The sequence below is a fragment of the Gambusia affinis genome, linkage group LG16 (genome assembly GCF_019740435.1).
Source record: "Gambusia affinis linkage group LG16, SWU_Gaff_1.0, whole genome shotgun sequence".
In the NCBI taxonomy this organism is placed as follows: Eukaryota; Metazoa; Chordata; class Actinopteri; order Cyprinodontiformes; family Poeciliidae; genus Gambusia; species Gambusia affinis.
Genome location: NC_057883.1, coordinates 22,334,113 through 22,360,998, shown reverse-complemented (window position 1 = coordinate 22,360,998; position 26,886 = coordinate 22,334,113). Strand labels below are relative to the sequence as shown.

At 40.3% G+C, this 26,886-nt stretch overlaps 1 protein-coding gene across 3 annotated transcripts in view; it reads right to left on the bottom strand.

Annotated features, from left to right (window-relative positions):
• The window catches only part of si:ch1073-358c10.1 (mitochondrial peptide methionine sulfoxide reductase), a 64,515-nt gene that overhangs the window by 33,439 nt on the left and 4,190 nt on the right, over positions 1-26,886 (bottom strand). For 2 of the 3 annotated variants that reach the window (XM_044142050.1, XM_044142048.1), the window contains exons 2-4: positions 9,764-9,962; positions 956-1,024; positions 721-840 (exon numbers count right to left, since the gene is read on the bottom strand). In XM_044142050.1, coding sequence (XP_043997985.1) covers positions 721-840; positions 956-1,024; positions 9,764-9,944 — 370 coding nt within the window. In that variant the 5' untranslated portion in view covers positions 9,945-9,962. Of the gene's footprint in view, positions 1-720; positions 841-955; positions 1,025-3,950; positions 4,903-9,763; positions 9,963-26,886 lie in introns of those variants that run through there. The other variant, XM_044142049.1, reaches the window with a different exon arrangement.

Here is a 26,886-nt window from a genome sequence, read left to right as displayed (position 1 = left end):
TTCGCTTGAACACTTAGTCTTGTCGTTTTACTCATCCTTCTCCATTTTCCTCCAGCTTCTGAGAAACTGATGGAAGCAAAAACAGGGGAGGCTGCTGGTAGAAATCATGTGACAGAGCATCCTGTCGGTGCTCTTCATGCACCTGTGTCTGCACCTCGACTCAAAACTGCCCCCCTTCTCATGAAGTCCCAACCGAACAGCTGATCATCTTCATTTTCAATATGCATCACCTTCCTACGAAGCCATTTGACTGCTACAATAACATAACGAGAATTTTCTTAACATTACGATCAACAAGAACAGAATCTGTTTCTGCAAATCACATTTCTGTGGGAAAGAAGCCCATGTATGGCGCCTTCGACGCAGAAACCTCCGTTACTAAAAAAAACACCGCAATACAGCACAGCAGAGAGCAAAATCCTCACAAGTAGGTCATGTGGGGGTGGGGATATTGGGGGGGTGCAGCCCATCTGGAGCAGTGCATTCTGAGTAGTTGACTGCAGATGAAGGGAAGAACCAAGACGAGAGAGCTTTATTTAAAACAATCTTCCTCTGCATCCGCTTCCTTTTTTCTTTAAATTCTCTTTAACCTTGACACTTGCAGCGCCAAACGTTCTGCCAACCTGTTTCACTTCCTCGCAGGAAGGCAGAAGGATCTGTTAGCGGGAATCGGAGAGTGGGAGGTGTAAATACCAGTAAAAAATGTGCAATGCGCAATACCTGTGCAGACTTCATTGTAGGTCGGGTTGGGTGTGAAGCCCCCGGCGAAGCCCACCTGGGTGGAGAAGACTCCTGGAAGCCGCCAGAACAGCTTCTCAGCTCCCCAGAAACAGCCCATTCCTGCACACACACACACACACAGGCACAGTTAGGCCTTTTTGCACTGCGTCACACAGAGATTTTATGAATGCGGTAAAGTTTCAGGCTTTATAAACGGTTGACTGTGCCACCTCACCAAACATGATGGTTTCCATGCCTCCTGGAAAAGGCTCCACAGTGGGATTCCCGTTAACGGCATGCTTGTCTGTGAGGTAAAACAGTGGAAAATGTGTTATGGGATCATAACAGTAAAACGAAACAGTGTGACTTTCAGTGTTAGAGAGCCTGAAAGAAGCGTCAAGTCGGCCTCAGCAGCCCTCATTTAACAATATCCTGAAGGATCAGAGCTACGAGAAGATATTTAAGAGATTACACAGCTTTGATTGTCCCTCTGATTCTCCCTGCTGTTCTCTCTTTATACATCTACACACATTTATGGCATTATTGTTCAGCTTTTATAACTCAGATGGCTCAAACGTCCAGTCAAAGTTCAGACAAGGTGTCCCTATTGCGTCACCTGATCTCCGGATGTAACTGTAAATACAGGTGTTGACTCAGGAGGATAAAGTACAAACGCACACCACACTTTTCAGGTTTTATTTGGGATTTTATTTCATTTCACAATAAATCCCACAAAAATACGTTCAGGTTTATTGTTGTTCAAAATGTGGAAAGGTTCGATGAAAATATCTTTGTAAGGCACCAGGATTTACATTATATGACACATGTGATCCATATCAACAGGTAATATTCAATATTCAATATAGAAAATATTCTCTGAACTCTGACCCAGAACTACACAGCATTCTGAAGGATGTAGGCTGCTGAAGCTTTTCCTGCAAGGGTTGTAGCATCCAAGGCAAGGTTGGTAGCATCAACTAACTCACTCACCCTCTGGTTACCTAGCAACAACTTGTTGAGTACTTTGCACAGCAGCAGTTTATGCTTTGCCACTGTGCCTCATAAATGCTTAATAATGTCGAGTGTAAACTATGGATAAAAGCCATAAGTTTTATGCTAATTCAAATATTTAAAACAAAAAACTCATCAATAATTATCAATATCAACTGATATGTTCTTCAGCTATACATAATAGTCTTATCTCAACTGCGTCTTGATCACAGTGAAAACATTGAACTATAATCAGTGCAGCCTGAATTTAGAGTGCTAAATAGGAGGTGTGTGTGCGTGTCTGTGTGTGTAGCCCTCAGATATGTCAGGAGGATTAAGGTTTAAGAAGACTGAGGTGACTTAGCGTGCAAATCTCCACTCAGCAAGGCTGGTTTGTACTGCAATCACTAATAGTTGTCTCCAGATAAACAGGCCACAGCATACACTAAGAGCTTGGCTATATGTCGGTAATGGATGCTTACTCCAAGTTCCATGAGGTGATCGCTTATTGTCCGATTAAGTTACATTATGTGTGACACTGACCTGAATACTAACAATCACTAATCTGATACAGACAGAAGAGTTCATTTCCTAGATAGGCCTGGGATGATCCTTAGCTGTGACAAAAGGCCAAAGACCATTAGCTACCTGCAGTTGCTTCAGTCTTAAAGGAGATTACGATAAAGACAGACCACACTGAAGCTCTGAAAAGAAAATGCTTTCCCATGCTGGGACTCTAAAGATAAGGTCTTCTGAAGAAAAAATGCTTGAACAGATAATACAAGTCTTGTTGTATTGAGGCATTTTTGATATTTCACAAAATCGTTTGGTTTTCTGTGCAGTAACAGATTGCAGACACATGAAGGACTAAAATGTCACGGAGGCCTGGATGCCCCCAGGCAGCCGCATCGTGGACTCCTATTGAGTGGCAATTCTGTGTTTTATTTTTTTATTTTTAGCAGGAGGTTGTTTGGCGCTGCCAGGTCACGCTCACAAGCACAGTCGGCTGCAGAATCAAAGCACATCCATGTGACGGACATGCTAAATCTTCTCTGTCTCATTGGACGACTTCAGACGATGGAAGAACTGAAGAAATTGTCTTCTCCCATTTTCACCGTCTCCTAGATATCACCCCCCGGAGTTGCCAAATGACTTCGAGAGGTAAAATGAGAGAGTGAGAGGGAGTTAAGTGTGAGATAAAGGAGTAGGAGGAGAGGAAAGAATAGTCACAGGAGGAGATATCCGCCTGCCAAAACGATAAAAAGAAGTAAATCGCCAGTTAGAAGCAACATATTAAAGTTCCGGTGAGGAAGCGAAAGACTCCCCTGGCTTACAGACAACCAAACCGTCAGACACCTTATAAAGAGACAAAGCACTTTGTGTAAGTGAGAACGCCAAGAAAACAAACACAAATGAGAAAATATACAATAAAGAAAAGGCAAGTTAGCTAAGAACCTGTTGACATGATATCCGCATGTTTCAGCTGCTCTCTATCTTTACTTCACACTCGCTTCCTCACACCAACGCACTTTGCTCTGACAATCACTTGCATGGTGACGTGCATGCAATCTGCAGCACAACTGTTGGCGCATCAACTGCTGTTGTGTTTTTTTTTTTCCTGTGGAGGAGCTGGCAGAGGTCCAGTTAGTGCCAGGCTAGCGCTTTTCATTGTGCCCGGTCCAACACACCCTCCTTCTCACACCCCACTCTGCAAGAATTAGCCCACCTTACACACACGCATCGAGAAAGAACCCGTCTGAATACTCACTACGCTGCCTTACTATGCCAGCAAAAGAAAGAAAAGAAGACGATAAAAAACAAGCGGGGAGGGAGATTGCCTGGGTTTACAAAAGAAGTTAACAGGCTGAAAATGTGGAAAGGACTCATGAAAAGGTTTTTTTTCCTGTTTTGGATGGGATCCAGGCTTAAGTTCTTTAGCACACCTTTGTTTTTGCAGATATCTGGAAAGTGCAGATCACAGTGTACGCCACATAAGGAATGAAGCAAAATCCTTTGGTCACCTTTTGTTGCTTTAAGCCTAGCTGCTGTAGGCGGCTGGATCAGAACCAAAACATTGGACCGGACGCCCTACCATTCTGCTTGAATCAAGGTGACTACTGTTCAGGGACACAACAATCTGGTGCTCAGCGGAAAACAAATGCCCAGTTTGAAGTCTTGTGGTGGATTTTTTTTTAGCCTTTGATACCTTCCGATTCAACCTATGGTCCTGTGTTTCTCACCCGCACAACTGAAGTCCAAGCGCTGCTGCCTCCTCATATAGAGACACGGAAGAGGTACCATCCCAGCATGCCAAACTGGTGACGTTGGGTTGATTTCCAGACCGCTCGGTTTGTTTCCTTCCAAAAATCCTCTCTTTCTCTTTCCCTTCCCTCCCTCTTGCCATTCCTCTTTCTAGTTGCGCACAGGTTGGCAAGGAGTCAGGCACGAGTCGTCGGAGGAGGCTGATGCTTTATACTGGTGCCAACTACCCTCTGCTGGATGGGAGGAAGGGAAGGGATGAGAAAAGAGTGGGGCAAGGGGGGCGAAGAGACGGGGGGAAGACTGAAATCTGTTTTTACACAACAAAAAGAGGTAAATTAAGAAACTAATGAGAGTGGCCTTCAAACAACCCAGAGAACTTTGTAAAACACTTAAACATACACACTCTGGCCACTTTATTAGGTACACCTTGCTTGTATCTGACTGAGCCCTCTTTTGAATTATTAGTGGCAACGAGATGTTGATTCATACTGACATGATAGCAGCATCGTATAGTTGTTACAAATTTCCATTTCCGCTCCTTCACATCCAAATAATGCTCTTTTTGCTGTTTTTTTTTTTTTTTTTTTTTTTTTTGCATGTCCTGATCAGCAGTGTAGCAACCACAAATGACTAAGTGAGAACCCCAACAGATTCACTTTCACATCTGGAGCATTACAGATTTCACTACATTTATTGGGGCATTCTATCTGACGTATTTTCTACTAATATTGATCATGTGACAATTAAGATTGATACTGTTATTGTGTTATAGCCCAGCCCTAATATATTATGTTATTATAAATTGATTTTGGTTCATTTCAAATCCAATGGACACAGATATGGAAAACGAAAAAATAAAGGAAGAGAGGTTAGGTAAAACATAAATAAAAAATCAGGAAATAAAAATAGAGGAGAGGAAGAAGTAAGTCTGTCGCAATAAACAGTTAATCAATTCATCACATTATAAATTAAAATGAGGTCAATAATTTGTACCCTTATTGTTAATATGTTAGGGCAATTTCGTTTACAGACTTCATAATCAGTTTTAATTACTGTTTCTGTTGTGTGGTTTTTATTCCTATTTTTTTTTCTTTTTTGTTGTTGTTGTGGGTTTTATTTTGGATATTTAAAATATTTTCTAGTCCCAGTTTTAAGTGCTTAAAAATATTCAAGTTTATTTATCTAGGAGAGAGCAAACTTGCATTATTATGTTATTATCAATAAATCACTTGAAAATGGCCTCAAAACAATAATATAATTTATTGCAATAACTACTGGGACAACTTATTGTGCTGTAAAATCTATTATGACAGGCCTAGGGAGACAGAATGAGAGAAAACAAGAAAATATACTAGGAATCTGTGTATGCACCTGCAGAAAGAGAGAAAAACAAGAACCAAGAAACCACAGCGACAAACAACAACATGCATATATAAAACAGCAATGTCACTGAAAAGCACACAATATAACTAAAAGATGCATTTAGTGCCAACCACAGGTGGAGTGTATCTGAACACCTGAATCCACCTGGGCATGCTTGTATTAAGGTAAGGTTTATAAGGAAGCAGTGTGACCCCAGACATCTAAAAATGACTAAGTAACTAGAACAGCAGTGTCTCTGTCCAAATCAAAGCCAGTTTTTAACATCAATATGGACTGAAACCAGCTCCAAAATGAGATTCAAATTCATTCAGATTCAGATTCAGATTTACTCGTGTCCCAAATGGACAACTGATGTTACAGCACATATAGAAACTAAAAGACAAAGTATCAAAGAATCAACACAATTAAGTTCAACTTTTGACTTCAAAATAAGACAAAGAACATAAAGTGTTCCTGAAGGAGTCAAGATGAGGCCTTTTGACCTAAAAACATTGTACCAGCTTCAGAGCATGCGGTTGACCACATAATGCAAAAGGCATATTTCACATAACAGATTGCAGAAAGTGAATGGTATAATCAATCAATCAATCAAATTTTATTTGTATAGCACATTTCAGTAGCAAGGCATTTCAAAGTGCTTTACATCAAATCCAACACAGAAACACAATGCAACATAGAATCAACAATCAAAACACAACATCAAGTCAGATTCCGTCAATAAATTTGCAATTGATTACGTTTCAAATACAACTCTAAACAAGTGGGTTTTTAGTTGAGATTTAAAGGAAGTCAGCGTTTCGGCTGTTTTACAGTTTTCTGGAAGTTTGTTCCAGATTTGTGGTGCATAGATGCTGAATGCTGCTTCTCCTCGTTTGGTTCTGGTTCTGGGGATGCAGAGCAGAACCAGAACCAGAAGACCTGAGAATTCTGGAAGGTTGATACAACAGCAGCAGATCTTTAATGTATAAGATGGACGAACTTCTGACCAGAGCTGTAAATTCAAGTCCCAACTATAGGTCACAGCACGTATTCTCCATTTCTGTGTATAGAATTAGATTTATTTTTTTTGCTCTCTGTCAACTATTGTTAAATCTACGTGATTTTTTTTATTCACCTATTTTTTCTGATTGAATGAGGTTTTCTAATATCAATGTCAGTACAAAAAGGAAATGACTAACTTACATTTTAGGAAACCCTCCTCCACATAGAGCAAATCCTTTTTTACTTGGCTAACATTTGCCTATCTTGTAAACTTGCATCACTGCTTTGTCATTCCTCACAAACTGAATAAAAACCAGAAAGGGCATCTAGAGAGCTGTGAAACAATACTGGCAATATATCATTGCCATGAATCTGTTTATAACAGTTACAGCGAAACACACAGCAGAAATTGATTTCAGTCAGCTTGCCTCCCCTCCCCATCCTGTTTAGAAGAAATATTGGCAGTTTATCCTGCCCTGACTCAAAATAATAGCTACTGTGCCCCTACCATGTAGCAATCTGCCATTGGATAATTCTTGCCAAGGTCACAGACTACATCACACAGACCACAGTGAGGGAGGGAATGAAGGGCAACAGGAAACAGAACCAGGAACAAGGAGTAACTTTATCAGGGTGCCAGGGCAAAAGGTTAATCTGAAAACGAGTCCTGTTCGATGCAGAGAGGAATTAAATGGTGTCCGCTCTCAGGTTCACAGGGCTGGGACTGAACTGGGCACATGTGAAGACACTCCTTAAATCATTACTGCTTGGAGGACCACAGAGATACTACACACACACACACACACACACCGGAGACAAAAAAACCCATCCTCATCTAAACTGCCACCCCCATGGTGAAAGGGGAGGAACAGATTTCTGCCATGCCGTGTCTCCGAGCTGCTTCGACAGACGGAGAGGCAACTTACGACGGGGTGGAGCCTTCATGCGCATAATGCCCAGATGGGCCCCTGGATGCTGTAGTACCTTTTCCTCCTATGCACTCACGCCTGGCTCCCACAATGCACTTAGCGGACGCAAGTGTCCGAATTGGTGACAAATGCAAGCAGCCGACTCAGATTGCATAATGTTTCTCATAACAGGCCATCCTGTTTCATAAGAGAAACCCAAGCAGGTGAATGAAAGTGTCACAGTGCGATCAGCCAAGTAATAAAACTGTTGACAGCAACTACTAACAGCAAACAACCCAGCAGGCTCTTACAACCACTAAAAACGAGTTTATCAGTGTCCAAAGATTAGATCTCAAAAAGTTACAGCGGTTCAAAATGCTTTACAATACATGTTGGTTGCCAAGGTTAACTTTGGACAAGAATTTTAAAAGTTACCGTTGATTCAAAGATGTGTAAATGAACGTCACTGTGTACACAATTTAATTTCAGGACACACTTTACAGCTACTGATATTCTAAGATAGATATTCAACAAAAGTATCATTCTGCACACCTTTCCACATTTGGTCAGGTGACAACCAAACGTGTTGACAACCTGATCACTGACTTATTACACAGAACATCTGAATTATACTGAGATCAAATTACCATTATGTAAACTAGATTTAATATTTAGGCTTATTAGAATAAAGAGGCCAGAATACTGATGAATGCCACACTTCTTAGACTTTCATTTGTAAAACATGTACTATTTTCACATCACAATCATGCACCGGTTTGTGTTTTAAACTCACCTGCACAAAACTAAAAAAGTCTTATTAGTAATTGTTTGCATCCAAACTGTTTTATATCTACACAGAGTGGTAGCAGTAAGTGTACCAAAGTTTAAACTTCTGTTAATATGTAATCACGTACTTTTTATTTAACTGCAATGCCAGGTTTACTGTTGAAGAGCTCTGATACTGATATACAGTCAGTGTTGTTCAGTGGAGCATTCAATTTTAAGAACTTTGAACTGAAATATGCTGTTTTTTCAAGTCCATCAGTTGAGGGTGAAAGTTGATGGGTTTTTTATTCAAGAACACAGGGACTTTTTAAATAATAGAACATTAAAAACAGCAATTTTAACGGTATTCACTGAACTTGAAATTAGTGATCCTCAGTTATGATTTGTCTCTGATTCATTTGGATCATTAATCTGGATGTTTCTTTAACCTTTATGAAAAAAACCCTAAAATGTGTCTGAATCTGTTTGCACAGACTGCCATGAAATCTTTTTTCTGTGTTTTAATGATGATCATATTCCAATGAATTGGACGCAGTCATCAGGAGTCTGACCTCGACTGTTTTGAGGAACTGTTGTCTAAAACATTTTAGGAAATATTATTTTCAGTTGTTTCCACCTTTGGATATTTTGTTTTGATGGGAGGTTTTGGAAATGTTGAGTTTTTTAATGTTTTGAACCCTTGAGCCACTATATCAGGGCAGGCTAATCCATAAAAACTGACATTTCACTACTTTTCTAAAATAAGAAAACTACTGCATTTCTAGCTTCCCCTGACAAGCAATATACACCACCATTCAGGCATAACATTATGACCACTGATATGAAAACCTCTACATGCCATCTGCTAGTGGGTGGGATATACTAGAAGTGACAATTGTCCTGAAAGTTTTGTGTGTTAGAAGGGATTTGTACGAGTTTAACAAGAACCAAATTGTGACTAGACACTTGGATCAAAGCATGGGGAATTGTTTACCCGGTTTACATGGCAGCTGGACATCATTTGGGAGGATGGCTTGACTTCCTCCCAGCATTCAAAAGTATGCATGTTAGATTAATATGCCACTCGAAATTTACCTTTTACTGTTGTTTGTCCTGTTTGTCTGTGTTTTTCTATGATGGACGGGAAACCTGTACAGGCTGGATAGGACCCAGCGCTTCAAGACCCTGCAGGATGGATGCAGCTCCTTTCAGCAGGATAATGCACTATGTCACAAAGCCAAAATGCCTTAGAGGAGTTTTGAAGAGTTGAATTTGCCTCCAAATTTCCCAGATCTAAATCTAATTGGCCATCTGCCTGTTTTGCCTGTAGGCCTGAATAACACACTAGTGCAGTAGGCGGTCATAATGTTATGCCTGATCTGTGTATTCTATTTAGGATTTTGTATTTGGAGAATGTTGGTTAAACTAATTTATATACAGTGAGTTGGTTATAAAAGTCATTTCAGTTCATGAGGTCTTGCCCATCTGTTGCTGCAAATGAATAAGCTGAGCTTTCCATTGTGATTTAGGTATGCATAAAAATGTTATCAAATTCTGAATGAAAAAATATATATGAAGTTGTTTCCTTGCATTATTTTGAACCTCAGTTCTTCTACATTCAATGAGTGTGTGGGTCTTTTTTTTCCAACGTTACATAACAAAGCTTTATAGTTTCAGCAGACGTGGCTCCAGGAAAAAATCCAACTCCGCAATTTTGATAAACTTTTATAAACTTACGTCACTCTGCAATTTACCTGCTACGACCATTCTCTCCTCCCTCCCCTTCAGAGCCCGCTCTCTGCTCGGCAGCTCGGTCTTATCTGTCATCCTGTCAGCGGCGAGCAGCGACACGAACACCAGCAGCAGCCCTGCGCACTTTCTGAGTCTTTGTGGAAACCAGCCCGAGTACGGCGGAGCCTTCTGGGAAGGTTTCATAACGGCCTCCACCACGGACTTACGTTAAACGGCGAGGACGGGAGGGAGCGATACCGGAAAGGGAGAAAAAAAAAAAAACGCCATCAGTATGAATATTCATGGCACGTGGGCCACGTCGTGCGATGCATATTAACTAGTCAAGGGGTTAATATGACTTTGGCACAAAAGCCTGCAGAGCACCGTGTGCGGGAACGAAATTAAATTTAAATAAATATCCACCACATTCAGCATGCAAATGAGCACTCACCAATTATCTGCTCCCGTTTTGTGGGAGGTGCGTCTGGTGGAGCAGGTTAAAGTATAGATGTATAAAATACTAGTCTTAATGGTCTGAGGAAGTTTTGGTAATTGGATGTTTTCATTAGAAACTAGCGGAAGTGGTTAGAGTAGCCAAAAACTGTCCCCAAGTAAAAGTAGCACTACTTGAACACAATTTTCCTCAACAAAAAAGCGAAGCAGCTATCAAAAAAACTAGAGAAAGTAAATATGTATTTGATATTTGATCTTGTACTGAATAAATAATATCTGATTTAATATTTAAAAACGATGTCATTAGGCAGACAAAAATATAAAACTATGCAAATTCTGGTGTTTCATAGAGTGAAAAATAAACACAAATACATAACAGTTAAAATATAAAATAACTGAGAGGAAACATTTCCAAATGAAATTTGTTCAATAGTAAACTGGACAACAATCATTTCAGAAGCTAATGAAAGTGGTATATCTACATTATATACAATCAATCAATCAATAAAGTTTATTTGTATAGCACATTTTAGCAACATGGCTGTTCAAAGTGCTTTACACTGTGAAAACATACAAAACTCACCAATAAACACATGATACAGTCAACAATTGTGAAACCAATGACATACATTACATTTTGTGAAGTGAATTTGTTAAAATCATCAACACATCAAACATGTTCAGGGTTTCATTTATTATTGTTCAAAAGCAACTCTAACCAGGTGGGTTTTGAGTCTCAATTTAAAAGGACTCAGTTTCAGCTGTTTGACAGTTTTTGGAAAGTTTATTGTGGTGCATTGAAGCTGAATGTTGCTTCTCCATATTTGATTCTGGTTCTGGGGAAGCAAAGCAGACCAGATCCAAAAGTCCAGACCTCTCAGGACTTTTGGATCCAGACCTCCAAAAGTCTGGATCCAAATCTTGCTCTGGGAAGATTTGATCTTCCCAGAACAAATCTTTAGTATATCATATATATATATATATATATATATATATATATATATATATATATATATATATATATATATATATATATATATATATATATATATATATATATATATATATATATATATATCATAAGTGGGTAAATTAAACCATCAAAGAAAAACATTTTCTATCAAAGTCTTTTAAAGGTACAGCTCTCCACTGCTTTCAACTTGAACTTCAGGAAGACATAGCGATGGGACGGTAATGACGATAATTTTTTGTCAGTGGGGGCATGAAGCATTATTCCTTGTTCTCTGATCCAGTCAATGAGAACAACAACAAAAAAGAAGTACTCAGGGCATTGTTCCCATATTCTGCAAGCCAAAATAACATCACAGCCTCCTCTACAGTCCTTCCCCCCTCCCTGTCTTCCTTTTTCCCCTCTTATCTGCCAGAGAAATGAAGCTCAGTCACCTGTGGAAGAGCTGAATGCTGAACGGAGGGACTTTGCAATGCAAATGCCAGGTAATTACCCGAAAGCTAGGAGAGTGGAAGCACACAGATGAAAACAGAGCAGCCAGAATAAGAGCGGAAGGCAGAAGGAGAGATGAACCAAGTGCTAGGTTCACATGCCTGTTGATGCCGGATGATTGGGGTGTAACTGTGAGTTTGGAGAGGCGGTGTGGGAAGAGAAGAAACGATGAGGTACAGAGGACCAAAGGGATGTGAAGACACTACATAAGCACAGTAGACACACTGTTCATTTTCTCCCCATTCTTCTCTGCTTTTAAAAATGTGATTTCTACTTAAAAATCAATCAATATCATTCATGTAACCTCTGCAGAGTTGTGATTTTAGAAGGATCTACTTTAATTTGAAGAAATTTCTGTGATAAAATGAATGTAGAAGGAGAGGATTTGTGTGTGCTTAAGTGCTTTTGTGCACATAGGCAATTTGTCCATGAGTGTACGAACATGCTTTCTTACAAGGACTTGTGCATACATGCATGCATGGAGTGGTTGCATGTATATATTTGACTGCGTAGCTGGTATGTTGTAGCGGAAGACTTAGCGAACATGCCAGCTTGCAGCTGTTTGATTGTTAGAGAATGAATGCGGAGAGATGTGCAGATGCGATTATCAAAGAGATTATGAAATGCCCTAGAATTAAACACTGCGGCAGACTTTACCAGGGTATCACTCCATGTTAAGCTCCGGGTTTGATGGGAGACACTTGGTTAGCCAGGAAACATACCTGCTATATGCGTGTAAGTCGACATGCTTCTTGTAATTCACTTCATGAAGACATAAAATCCTGCTTAGACAGACTTTTTATACATCTCAAAATATAGTTTCTGTCAAATGTTTGCATTCACTCGTCACTCGTATCAATTTAATTCATTTGGGGCTTTTAATGATTTATTTGAACAGAGTGGAATGTTTTTTAAAATCAAAAATTATAATATATATTAAAAACAAGAAATAGATGGACAAGTCTAAGTTTAAGATACAAATTTAAAAAGGGGCACTTTGAACAAAAACACCATACAACATAGGAACAACCCATTTTAATCAAGAATTTAATTGTATCCAACTATATCATCGCCATCATGTAGGGACAATGCAAAGCAAATGTAGTCTATATTTTTCCCAACAAGTATAAAGTTTCTGTTTCTGCTGCTGACAGTCCTGGAGGGCTGAGTTGATCTGAGACTGTAGCTGTTAAACAAACTAGAGAAAAGAAGGTCGCTGGTTATGAAGTTATGAAATAAGAACATTTGCTGCCATTTTACTAATTAAGCCCTAATATCTATTTAACCTCTAGAACAACCTGGCTGCAGACTGATTTATAGATCCAAAAAGCTCAAAGGGGTTAACTCTACATAATGCTTTGATGTTTTAACCTCTGAGATCTAGAATATTAAGACTGGGATATCAAGGCAAAGGAAACTCAGTAGCTACTACTAGAGGCCCTCCAGACACTCAGGGGCCCCTATAAATGGTTTAATTGTAACACAGACCACAGAGCTAATCCTGTAGCATCATTTATAGAGAATGACAATGTTATTACATTTTATTTAATGCACTCAGCTGAGAAAAAAAGTACATTTAGGATTTAATTAGGAAGTTCACTTTGTAAAAGTTAAAAGAATCATCTTGATAGTTTGATTGTTGTGTTACCATGACAACAATATGGTGTAATCTTTGTGTTTGAGTTGAGTTTGTTCACAAATACATCACAGCAAATAACCAATAATCAGTGATTGATTTTAAACTCGGCCAATAAATCTGGTCTCCCTCTGAAAGATTCACCTTATCAATATTTAAACATGTTAGTGATGCTGAAGTTTAGGGGGCAAAGGGGAAGGTGTTCTGTCTAAGGCCACATATTACCTTGGGCCGGCCCTGCATGAACAGCCACTGCGATGCGCATCTCTGGAATCTACCTGGAATCCACCTGGAATCCACCTGGAATCCCCTGGTGGCCCATATGTCAGTCCGCCGATGCTTTGGGGACATTTTGATTCATTTCATTGTGGCATGTTTGGCTTTATGCTGCGGTTCTAATTATTGCTACAATATTTTCTCTGATGTTTATTTTATGAACTCTAAATGCTCTGGACCGAATCTTCCTTTAACACTTGAGGTTCTGCAATAACTTCTATTTGCAGCCGCGAACCTCCAGCCCAGATCCCATCAGCAGCGGCTTTAACCCGCCTGGTAGAAACGTTAAGGAGAAGCAGAGCGAACTGTCAGCAGGTGGTACCAGGTGGTACCGGGGCTTTGAGGTGCAACACGACTCGTGGTGATAGTTGGTACCGTGTCTTATATCAGAATGTAAAGACAGATATTCTTTCTATCTGTCGGTGGGACAAACTCAGACTGCCTGTAGTGAACCAGGCATTCAGCAGAATGATGAAGTTAAAGTCAGAAGTTTCTCTGCAGCTGAAGCATTTCTGTGTTTAGGGCCGAGGCGGGTTTTGTCCCGCTATTGCAAGGTCAATTATGAAAATATAAATAGAAACAGTTTTTCTAACGTCAACATCAGACCTACGTTTTTATTCACAAACCAGTGTTTGAAAAAATATTCTTGCCCATAATTTGATAGTTAAGAGGGCACAGATCCCTTCCTCCTCACCATGAACCCGGAGTCTAAACAACATGGAGGCAGAGAAACTGAGAATCTTTATTAGACTGAGGGCAGCCAGACTAGTTTATTTTGCTTAATTATTATATTTAGCTAAATATTGCTGAGGGGCACAAGCAGGCTTTCTGACATACAGATAAAAAAAAAAAACTCAAAAAGGGAACTAGGGGCATCAAGGATAAAAGGGGCAGGGGCTCAAGCCCCCTCGCCTCCCCCCACCTTTCTGCACGTGCCTGGAACTCAGTATCAATTGTCCCATGGTGGAGGTAGCATCATGCTGTGGGTTTGTTTGGCTGTCACAAGATTAAAAAGAAAGGAGATTACCTACAATGTTTTTAACTATATCTAGAGCAAGTCTTTTGATGTTGTGAACTTGGACCATTAATGGAACATTAATCCAAAGTTAATGCTACAGACAGCTTAATTTGAATTTAAGATGATTTTTCCCCAGTACCATTGATGTTTAAATACAACTTGATGCTGTTTCAGGTGAGTAAATAAGTCAGATCCAGAACTTAAAATGCATACCATTGTAAAGTTTAGATCTGCCCCACCTTTGTTTTTACAATGCAGAATTTGGACCCTATGGATTTATGAAAATCAACAGTAAATTCGGACACAATTCTTGCTTAAAATCATCACTGAAATTGGAGTTTGAATATCCATCCAACCCCATCATGAAAAGTTGAAATTAACATGACATTCCTGCAGATAAAGAATGGATGCAAGCTTCTGACCAGAACTGCACTTCTATAAACATCTGACCAGAAGGAGAGGTCGTCAATCTGGAAACTGCTTTGTTTGTTTAGTGTAATTGTGGCTTTTTTTAAAGTCTCACTTTGACTAATTAGAATAATAAATCATGCCGCCTCTGTGTTTTTAAAGGAATCTTTTCGTCTCGCCAAAGCAGGTGGGATTGTGGGCTGGTGAGAAAAAAACAAAGGCTCTGATTGCTCTGCTGAAGCTGCTACAGGCAGTTAGGGGCAATGTGGTTCTCTGGCAGTATTCACAGACCAGAGTGGGAAAAGCAAACTGGACAAATTTTCATTCATATGCCTGCCTGTGCTTGAGTTCACTTGACATAAGTCAGCAGACTGGGAAGAGATGGAGACTAGTTTGAATCACGTGGAAAGGTGAGGGTGGTTTGCACAATGGTGCATTTCCAAGAATTTGCGGCAAATATATACTCTGCATAGGTCATTTGGCTGTAGCAGAAACTCATTTTTCTCCCTTTAGAGACCCAACACAATGTAACAAAGTGAAAATGATGCAGCAAACAGTGACATGTTAATAAGTTGATTTATTTGAACCTCTCTTTTATAGATTCAAGGGGAGAATTTTTTATTGTGCTCATAAAATCTGAATAAATTTAGAATTTGTACAAAGACACGTTTACTCAATATAAATAGTAATTTAAGAAAGCATGTATTCCCCTTGAGATTTTCTGCTTTAATAAAAACCGTACCTCATTTTATGTCTATCATGTACATGATAGACATAGGATGGACCAAATGCAGACCGTCCTCTCAAACTGAAAGACTGAGAAAGAAAAGGAGCTGCAGAAACCCACAACTCTGTAGGAAGGATTTACATGGTGAACATAAGTTGTCTACAAATATACACAAGTTGCTAGTTGCGATAAAGCCATATATGGGACAGAGAAATAACTTGGAAGGAGGTGACTTTAATCAAAGCCAGGTTCATGGAGTGCATAAATAAAAGTTTTCTTGTCAATGCATCCTCGTTCCTGAACTGTGGATTTCTGCAGCTCCTCCAGAGTTACCATTGCTACTTTATGTCTTTTTCTCTTATTAGTGCTCTCCTGTCCAGTTGTCAACTTTGGTGGACATCCATGCCTTGGTAGATTTACAGTTGATGGATTTAGCAGAGCTCTAATAGACATTGCTTTAAATTTCTTCACAGTTTTCTTCCTGACATTTTTGCTGTTCTTCATCTGCAGGAAATGGATTTCTTTTGGTTGACTTCTTCAACTGCCTCCCTGCAATCTAAATCAGTCTAACACTGAAAATCTATCTAGGCGTCTATTTTAAAGAGGAGAAGTGGACAAAAATAGTGCAGAAAGACGCACCCAACCCACCAAACCAACTCAGAAACACAACTGTCCACTTAGAATATCCTAGTACTTAATTTTGGACTACAGGAACTTGACGCATCAGAAAAAACCCACCCACCCCTGCATGGGAGTGGGGTGTTCCAACTACTGTGATTTAAACCATTTTCCTTCTGTCCTGTTAGCTCACTGCTCTAATCTCTGAACCATCAAACTGGCCCTCAGACATGTTAATATTTTGAAACTAGAGGAGTCACAAATGGGAGATTTTGTTGGATAATTGAAAAGCCTTTGTAATACAAATGTTTTCCAGAGCTTGTCCTGTTGTTCCACTGATTAACTGTTTGATCATTATAAGACTTAAATGAAGCAAAAATAATAATAAAAAAAACACAGTAACATTATTACTGCCTCTAAAATATTCTTAAATATAACACGACTTTCAACTTAAGTGAAGTGCATTAATGTCACTTCTGAAATGTCTCCACTCTAAAGAAGAAAGCTGTCACAACCTCTTGTGTTTGAAAGTGATTACACACTACATGCTCTCATATTTCTGTGTGCATTCCTCTCATTTGACACTAACTGAGCCTATGCAGTGTAAACTTAGGTTTCCTATGCTTCTGAGGACAGGCTTCCAATTAGTTCTTCACTTTAGACTCATGTAGCATAGCGTTTTGAACTTAGTTTTGCATTTGTTATGCCAGCAGTTCAAATAATTAATTCCATTTATGAAGTGACTCTTAAATTATTGTCAATATTTACAGTTTAACTCAAATTTGGAGTGTTCTCAAAACTTAATACCACAAGGAACATCAAGGTCTGCAGTTTAGTAATGAAAGTGCTCTCCATGGAAACTAGTCTTCTCAACATAATGAAATAAAACAAAAATGCATGTAAGGTATAAATAGATTAGGCTCCTAATGAAGAACTAGTTATTGGGACTTCTTTAGGAAGGAGTATATTGTTCTTATGTTCTAGACTTCAGAAACAAAATTTTGCATATTTTTTTAAAGATGGTCAAAAATATGAAGTAAGACATTCAGATCAGATTTGGGTCTTGGAGTTGGAGACCCTGATCAAATTCAACTTCTGATACCTGCTGACTGTTATTTCAGCAGTTGCAATCTCTGCAAGCCTAGCAATACGCCTCTGGCAGAACCAACTTTTAAGAAAGTAGAACATTATTTTGTTGATCCGACAAATCTGGGAACTACTAGTTTTTCACTTAGTAATGTTCCAAGTGTCTTTGTGTCATGTGATCTGCTCAGATATCCCTGGACAGCTAAATGTGAGTAGTGAGACAGAGTGGTGGGAAAAGAGCAACTGGAAATCATTAAAATATATGACTTTCAAAGCTAAGCTTAAATTTATGAGACAGAACAGTTTTTTGTGTCAGTTCTGTTGACACAAACTTAATTGGAACCGAACTACAATATAAGTTGAATCATCAACAGGTCATACTACAACAGAGCAGAGACTAATGTTAGCATTTTTAGCTATTGATTTTCTAGAAAATGTATTTTTCCACAGTAAGATTTTGTGAACATTTAGTTGTCAGAATGCCAAGAAGATTTTAGTCGTCAAATATATTTGGATGATTCGATCAGGACCTTTTTGGAATGTTATCTGCTCATCACTACTGTTGCAAATAAATGATGAAAGTACATTTTAGGTATTACTTTGTGAGAATAGCAGCTTTCTTAATCATGTAAACCCATGTTAAAGCAGAACACTAAGAAAACAACACCTGGGAAAAATACTGGTTGCTGGTTGGAGAGACTGCAGCGTCCTGAACATCATAGGAGGTTTGATGAAATGTGATGTACTATTTTAATGCAATTTAATGCTGCAGAGTTCAAAAGCTCATAAATAGAACGGATTTTATGAAGTTTACTGGAGCTATGGTGATTATTTTATAACTTAACTCTGCTTTAAACCTGTCTCCTATGTTCCTTGGTCTTCATGGTGTTTTTGTAACAAACCTCAGGCCTTCGGAGAACAGCTTGATTTATTCTCTAAACTACACATTGGCAGACTGTGTTTTCTAATTAGGTTTGATGTGGATTTTAAAGGGGGCTCAAATTTGCATTTCTAAAAAATGTGAACCCATCCATCATTTTCCTTGTTATCTTTATGTGGGTCTATCACATAAAAAACCTAATTTATTTTTACGGGTCTTTGGTTATGATGTGACAAAATGTGAAAATGTTCAGGGGGTGTGAAGACTTTTACACATTGCTGTTTGCGAAACAAGCAGCCAGACAGAGAGCGGGTGGATAAAAACATAAAAAACAAACAAACAAAAAATTACAAAAACGACCTGATGGGCGATTTGAGTGAGTTGAGTGCTGCTCCATAATGCCGGTCCACTTCCTCTCCCTCTCGCTCCAGCCTTGCTAAGAGCGGCTGGGCTAAGCTACTCTTGCCCTACATACAGCCTAAACAGCAGATTACCGACTGTCCCTCTAATCCCATGCACCGGGGCATGTGCCACTGTCATCATGTACGAACCACCCAATCACCCGGCCGCCTCTGTCGCAGCCCCCTGCTGGGCTGGTATCTGAATAACCTCCCCCACTCCAAACCCAAACCACAATAGCTTCTCTCATTCTGGTTTCTGTCTGTTAATTTTTTATTTTATTTAATTCAATCTGCAAAAAAGCTTGCTCAAAGTAAAAAATATCAAAAACCTTACTCTATTTGCTGCTTTTCTTCCCTAGCAACACCTGCCCAGATCCCACCTCCACTTCCAGCTTTAACCTCCTCATGACCACCTGGCATCATGGCACAGCCTCCTCCACTCCCCCGGCCTTACCTAAACCAGCAGACCTGAGATTAGGGTTAATCTGGACCTTGTGTCATCCTGTATCCATCCACCTCCCCCCACAGCCCCATTCTTTCCACCCTACCTCCCTTCCTCTGCTTTACCAAAGAGGCTTTGGTTTAAAATCCTTTATTGCAAACCCCCACTCCCTTTGCAGCGTCTTTCTGCATGCTGCCAACTGCAACTTTTCCTCCCGCACCATGTCCTCAGGAAATCCCGCAGCAAACACTGGGAGAGCCTGTCCCCGCACGATGTGATGCTTGCAAAGGATTTTTGTTTTACTGATTATCTCCTCGGTTAGAATAAATCTGAAATTAGGCGTCTGCAGAAATTTGCTAAAATAAAACAAGAAATCTATTCATTTCTACAAAGTGAAACACAGAAGGTCTGCATCCATGAGGACTTTTATTACACTCAAGTTCGGGACGGAATAACTAAACAATTCATCCCTCCGTCTTCGCTCCTGATCAAGGCTACCCGATGCATTTAGTGATTTCTGTTCTAGCCGGGGGACTGAGTGAAGATGTGAAGGCCTGAGTTGGAGGAAGGCTTTTATAATAGGTGGAGAAAGAAAAAGCAAAGATGCACAAAGCAAGGAGACAAATAAAGAGCCAAAGTGCTAATGCTCCCTTCTTTTTCTTTTCTATTTTCTTTGTCTGTAGAAGTAAATGGCAAATTCTCCCTCAAGCAAAATCTCCCATCTTGAGTTGAAAGGCCAAAAAAAGAAAAAAATAACACTTGGCTGACGGATACTGGTAGAAAAGAAGAATTAAAGTTGCAGAAGTGGCGGCAGATGTAGGCCAGTGAGGATGAATAAGGAAACTTAAATATAAAGGGAAAAATAAAAAGGCCCTTGAGCATAAGAACCTGAATGAAATGATGCTTTCATGATAAAACAGAATGCAGAATGTCGTGGCATGATCATAAGATGCACAGCTTATAATGTTAATATCCAATTCCTTGTGTAGTTCTAGTCAATTTGCTTAGCGGTGTTTAAGTTATTCACATTTTTCACCATGTATGTTTTTTTTAATTAAGAGTGGATACACCCGTTAAAATATCTAAAATCAAAAGTTCCTCATTTTGTTGCATTTCTGTGAAAAGAACAAAAATACAGCTACGTTACAATCATTGCATGTAGAGGTGGACCCGTAGTAGTGACTGACGAAAAGCGAGATCACCCACTGACGGATGGGAAAAAAAAAAAAGTCAAAGAAGAGAAGCGAAAAGCGTTCGAACTGGGTGCTCAGAAAACGTCCTCAGAGAGCAAGAAGGAGAGAGCAAGCAATGTTGTTAATGGACGTAAATTAATTGCTGTCATGTGGATTCTGATCCCAATAAATCAGGGTCAGTGAGGTCTCTGGTGCCACTGCTCCATCACAGGGATTCTGCAGGAAGAAACCCTGATCACACACACACACACACACACACAGAGACACACAGCGACTCACAGCTGTACACATGGAGATATTTGACTTTTTCAGTTGAAAATTAAAAATGCAGGTAGAAATAAAATTTTCTACCCAAAAAACAAACAAAACCTAAAATAAGAGTGCAAAAATAATATCAAGTTACTGCGGCACTCCACGACTTTATTTTGGATGCAGGATCCTCGCATCAGTGTGGATTTTTAAAAATTGCACCACAAGTCAAGGCAGGACACTGGATGCCAACTGGTGCAGATCTAACTGGGTTATAAATGCAACGTGCCTCAATAAATTAGCAATGCTTATTACTAAAAATTACCAGTGTGCTTTCTGCTTAGCTAGGCTGCAAAATTGATTTACCTTATTTTCTGACCATGGCCAACACAAACACATCCTCTCTGCTCTGAGAATTACTTCATGTGTTAATCAGAAAATATGTGAACCATGTATTTTAATTACAATTAACACAAGAAAATTCAAAAACAAAAAGTGGTAAAAGAGGCCGCAGCACTGCAACAACCCACAGATAAAACTCAGAACAAAAACGCCGTCCACGCTGAAGTTGACATTTTTATATTTAATTTATAACCACTTACAGTAAAGCATGCCTTATTTTGTATACCGCACAATGTGCCCTCTTTGATACCGTATGCCCCAAAGCAAATCACTCATGTTCAAACAATAATATCCGAATGCGAGCGAAATGGTGCAAAATGGGAAGTAGGTCACATAGCAATATATTTGACAAAAAGGGGATGGGGGGTTGGGAACTGGGACAGGGTGTATGCAGAAGCAGAAGCAGCAGCAGCGGAAGGTTTTCGGGACCAGAGATCAGATTTTAACGGAGAAAGTGATCGATCCTGGAAGAAAAGTTGCAAACACTAAACGCTCATTAGATCTGTGTTTGGGCTGGTGTGAAGCTGGAACAATAAGCTCGGCATGAAGTCTCACGCACACACAACAATAAAGCATGCTTACTTATCAGAGGCTTCATTGTCTGTTCTTGTGAAATTGAGACCAATTTCGCAGCGTTGCAACAATACTGCGCATCAGCACAACTGACACAGAGAACAGCAGCACCATTGATCAGCTATCAATGAGCCGCCCAATAATCCCTGACCAATATATAACAAAACACAAGAAGATTATATATAATATATTTTCAACAAGAACTTATGTATGATTAAAAAATAAATAAATTTCAGTCCCATGTATTTTTTCTGATAAACTGCACTTTTTATTAAGGAATAATCTTGCACTTGTAATTTATCTAAAAACTGTAAATATTTTTTTTAAAATCAGAAATAAAAAAAAAACTGTCTAGAAAAAAAAAATATTCAAATGCGATATAAAAATAAATTACATGTGCACATTTGGAGGATATTTAAAAATGATACATTTCTATGGATGAGTTAAATCTGATATTTAGAGACAACTAATATTATACATTTTATTAGATAAATATGAGAATTGCAGGCAAGTCAGATATGACAAAACAAAATCATTTATATAATGTCATAGATATACAGTAACACACACCAGGTCTGAGGGGTGTTAGGGTGATGCGGCCCTCTTTGCATGTTTAGAGACGATGTCATGTACATCCTCTGCAATCTGCACAGACTGCGCTCAGGACCTGTAAAGCCACATTAACACATGAGAGAGGCTCTAGAGCACCAGTCTTTTCTAATGACCCGATAATCCGACCCAAATGCTGCCTGCTTGCTAATCTCCCCATCAGATTACCAAAGTGGGAGACGAGCACTGCCTATTTGTCCCTGCCTGTCTGTCTGTCTCTTTCTGCCTGTCTGTCTCTCCTGGCTTGTCTCTTTATATAATTGCTGGACTCTTTTTTTTGCCCGTGTTTCTCTGTCTGATGAAAAAAATCTTTTCTCGAGTCTTTCTGATCTTCGGAGCTGCCAGCTAGCAGTGGTTGCGCGCCCGCTTGCTACTCTCGTCTTTAAAAATTAAGGACGAAGTGTGAAGGCGTAAAAAACGCTGTAAAAAATATTCGTTCTGCCATATTTTCGACGTGGACAAGGATTTTACAATGTTTTGTGAAAAAGCACCATTTATGCTAAAACACCATAGCATGCAATTAAAGGGAAAATTAAAGAATGACCTTTTAACAGAAAAATATTTCAAATTAAAGAAAAAAAAATGTAATCTTGTCTTCACAAACAGAAAAACAGGATCTCTCTGGTGTCTCACACTAGAGCTCTGCTCCAATGTGTCCGTGCATTTCAGGTGGAAAACATCCAAGCTAACATCGTTTATGTCTCAGATCAGCCATGTCTGCATCTTTGAGCCTTTGAGGCCACATAAAATGTCACTTTAAATATACAGAAAAACACTTTGAGGAGCCTGCTCCTCAGGTCTGTACATGCATTTAAATTTTTTTTTGCATATATTTGACACGTCTTTACAAAAAGATCCGACGGAAGCTCAAACAGTTTGCACACAGATGAACAAAAGATGTCTGATTTATTGCTTCCAATCTATAAGACTGTGAGGAGTTAGTGACAGACTGTGGACGGTGTCTACGTTCCATAAATTGTTCACGTCAGTCTTTTCCCCTCGTGTGTTTAAGGAACATTTTTAAAGATTTCTCTGCATTGTTTTGCAGAAGCTGAAATAAGATCAGTTTAACTATTCTTTCCAATTTTTTTCTGATAATTGAATATTAATGAAGGATAATAATAATAATAACACCCACACTGAATAAAGGAAGCAGTGATGCTGATGTATGAATAAATCAGATCGGCAGCCATAACAAAAAGTTACATTGTCTATTGTAAAAAAAAAAGAAACAACAGTAACAGCTTCTCTCTTAAAAGATTTTTAATGTGACCTATTGATTTCAACCAAAGTATTTGTGTACTTCTACATACCAGTGGAGATAAAATACATCTCATCTGTAATGTGGAAGAGGTTCACAGCCTCACAAAAACAGTGAGAAAGAAAATCTAATTCAATATGATTCAACAACGACCAGATGAAAATATGCTCCCGTTTCTGTGTGGATACGACAGCTGTGGACACTTTTTAAAGAACGGGAATGGTTATAGCAGCGGGAATACCGGGATGAGCTAAGTGGTGAAGTGAGGCATGAGACGGAAAAGAGCAGTGGTGCGCTGGAGGGAGCGGGAGCTGCAAAAGGGCTGGTAATAAAAAAAAAAGAGCTAAGGTCATCCCTGGTAGATTCAGCAGCGTTAGCGGGGCTCGTGTCGGTGTGCACGTGTGTGTTTGACAGGGAGAGAGAGGGAAGGGGGGGGGGGGGTGGCCGCTGCCCATTTACCAGAATCAGCTGATGGCTGCGGATGATGGAGCGGGGAAGGAGTCAAGGGTCAAAGCCTCGCATTGTCAGCCCTGCTCCACTCTCTCATGGGGTTCCCTCCCTCTGCCGTCAACCCCCCCCCACCCCGCCGACCCGCGGCCTCCTCCACATTAACATCCATGCACCAGCTTGGTGCATTGTTGTTGCTTGCAGCAGGAAGAGAGGATGCGATGTGTAGCTTACAGACGTCACTCTTGCAGCTCATTTCTGTTCTGCTGCGGTCGCTCCAAACCGTTCATCTGCTTCTAGTGTGTGAGTGCACTAATGTGTTTATATGCAGGTGTGTGTGTGTAGGACAAGACAAGAGAACTGCCCCAGCCCCTCTCCCCACTCCTCTCATCCCCCAGTTTTAGATCTACCCTCTCACCCCTCAGCTACCCCCTCACCCCACCGCCCAGTGCAAACCTCCCCCCACTTTGCCTGTGTAATCCCTGCCAGCTGGCCCTGTTGGCTAATCCCTGTGCACTGATCAGCTGGGCCATGCATCCAGTACGGGACAGGATAGGGACAGGGGCAGATAGGGGCGGGACATTCGATAGATGTGTGTTTGTGTGTGTGTGTGTGTATGGATGTATGTGAGATGGGGGGTGGTGTCGACCAGAAAGCATAAATTGAAGCCCGTGCCTTCTCCTCAGCGCACTGTGTCTGCGTGTGAGCCAGTCGCCTGTCCTCCTCGTCCGTCCGTCCCTTATTTCCCTGTTCTCCTCCTTCTCCCTTGGATCCTCATACATATATACCTACCTGGCTTATATATGTATATTCTACATCGTGGGCTTTTTTTCCCGTTGTTTCTGGTTTTGTCTTGAGCAGATCCAAATGGATTTTTCCTAAAGCTGATGAACGGCTAGAATTTAGCTGAGTCCGTGTTTTTTTTTTTCTTCCTCCTGCTACCTTCTCCTCCTTTCCCCCTCGATTGCATGCGTGATACCTGCCTGCATCCCGTCCCTTCAGTCCCCCCTGTTTGCTATCCCACCACCCCTTGTTTCTTCCGAACGCAGAAGAACCCAGACAGGATGGAGATGGAGCAGCGCAGCCACAACTACAGCGGCAACAAACAACAACAAGACCGGGAGCGAGGATCTGAAGGAGGACACACTCTCCATCTTCTCTGCTGTTTTTCGCTTCAGCTTTAGAGAGGAAGGACATATTCGATCAGAGAAAAGAAAGATTCTGTTTGTGGTAGCATTGTGTAGGGTAAAACGGAAAAAGAGACTGATTGCAGTGATGACGAGTTTTTAAAAACGGTGATTTCCTGGAGTGATTTGTATGATAAAAAGCTTCAATTCTGAAATTTTTTCCCCTCTTTCCATCACACTTTACTGCTTCCCAATTGATTTGTGTGTGTGTGTGTGTGTTGATATTTAGGTCCTGCTTTCTGGTCTGTACAGATACATGCGCAGAGTGTACAGAGCGAGAGAGAACAGTAAAGAGATGGAGAGCAGGAGGGAGGGTGAGAGGGAGATAGCGACACAGCTTTACCAACTGGGATGAAGATCGGTTTGGTCTGGTTAAGCCGTACTGAGCTCTAGAGAACAGGCGACGTGTAGAGTCCGGCGCTTTGCTCACATCAGGACCTTGCGGAGCGTCGTTGGTGGGTCCTCGTGAAAAAACCGAGCATCCTTCCTTTGTTTTGCTCTCAGGGGGAAGATGTTCTGCAGGAATGGTAGCGATCAGGTAGCCGGGCAGCTGCTCTCTTTATGGTGCAACAAAGGTAGCTTCGCTCGCTCGCTCTGCCGCTCTCGTCTCTCTGTTCTGTTTACCCAAACAGCATCTGAAGGCTGTGAACCCTGCTTTGATGACAACACTTTTTTTTTTACTCTCCCCCCCTCAAATTTTGTTGCTGCACATCCACATTTGCATGCGTGCATGTATATGTGTCGTTCAGTGCGAGCCACCGTTTGTAGTGTGTGTCTGTGTCTTTTTCTGTACTATCTGCACAGAAAACATATATATTTTTTTTAAAATCAGACTGCACATTTGTGTGGAATTAACATGGCTGGCACTCTGACGTGTGAAAGACCCGCAGAGCCGCATCTGAGCCTACAGGGAGGACAGATCACAGGTGAGGAAAAGGGAACGAGAAAGTACAGCTGAACAGAGGCAAAAAAATTTTGCACTTTTGCAACAGAAAGAGAAAAAATGCAGCAAAAGAAGGAGTGAAGTTCAACGTGCAGTACAAGACAGATTAGAGGAGAACATGGAAGCATTAGCTGCAAATGCTTGGAAGTTTGGGTTTGAGCTCTTTGTGTTCACAGTGGACCTTGATTTAATTTCAATACAATTAAGGCACGCGGTGAATGCCAAGAGAGAAGCCACAGTCGACCCTCACCTGCAGCGTGTAGGCGACAGGACAGGGCTGCACAGATTAACGCGCTTCACAATCCAGATTAACCACACACGCCAGAGGCTGCACGCACAGATCGAAGAGGAGCAAATGTATATTTTAGGACACAGACCCACAACCACTGGGCACTGGTCGGTTAACATACTGGTTTCCATATTGTCCCAGCAAACAGAACCATAGGCAGCATTGCAGTGTTACTCCTGCAGCCAAGTGGACAGAGGGATCACACTGGGGGGATTTGCCATGTGGTGACAGTGGGACACTTCAAAGGTCTGTGTATTTTCTCGTGAGAGTACACTTCCTTGTGAGGTTAAAAAAAAATATATATAAAAATACTGCCAACTTATGGAAAGCAATAAATCGAACTCCTGCTGTGTATTTGTCTAGTAAAAAACTCAAAGTCATCCTCCTGCATGTTGGTTTATAACTTTAGCTTTGATTTCAGCTGCAAAACGCTTACCTACTTTTGAAATGATCCATTTGGATTTTTGACTTTCAGCATGACACTTGTGTTTTTTCCTTCTTTGAAACATTTCAATAAAGTCGTCGTTTTATGGACTGAACTTCTATCTGTAGTATTTCTTGTTAAAGTACAAAAAAAATTCAAAAT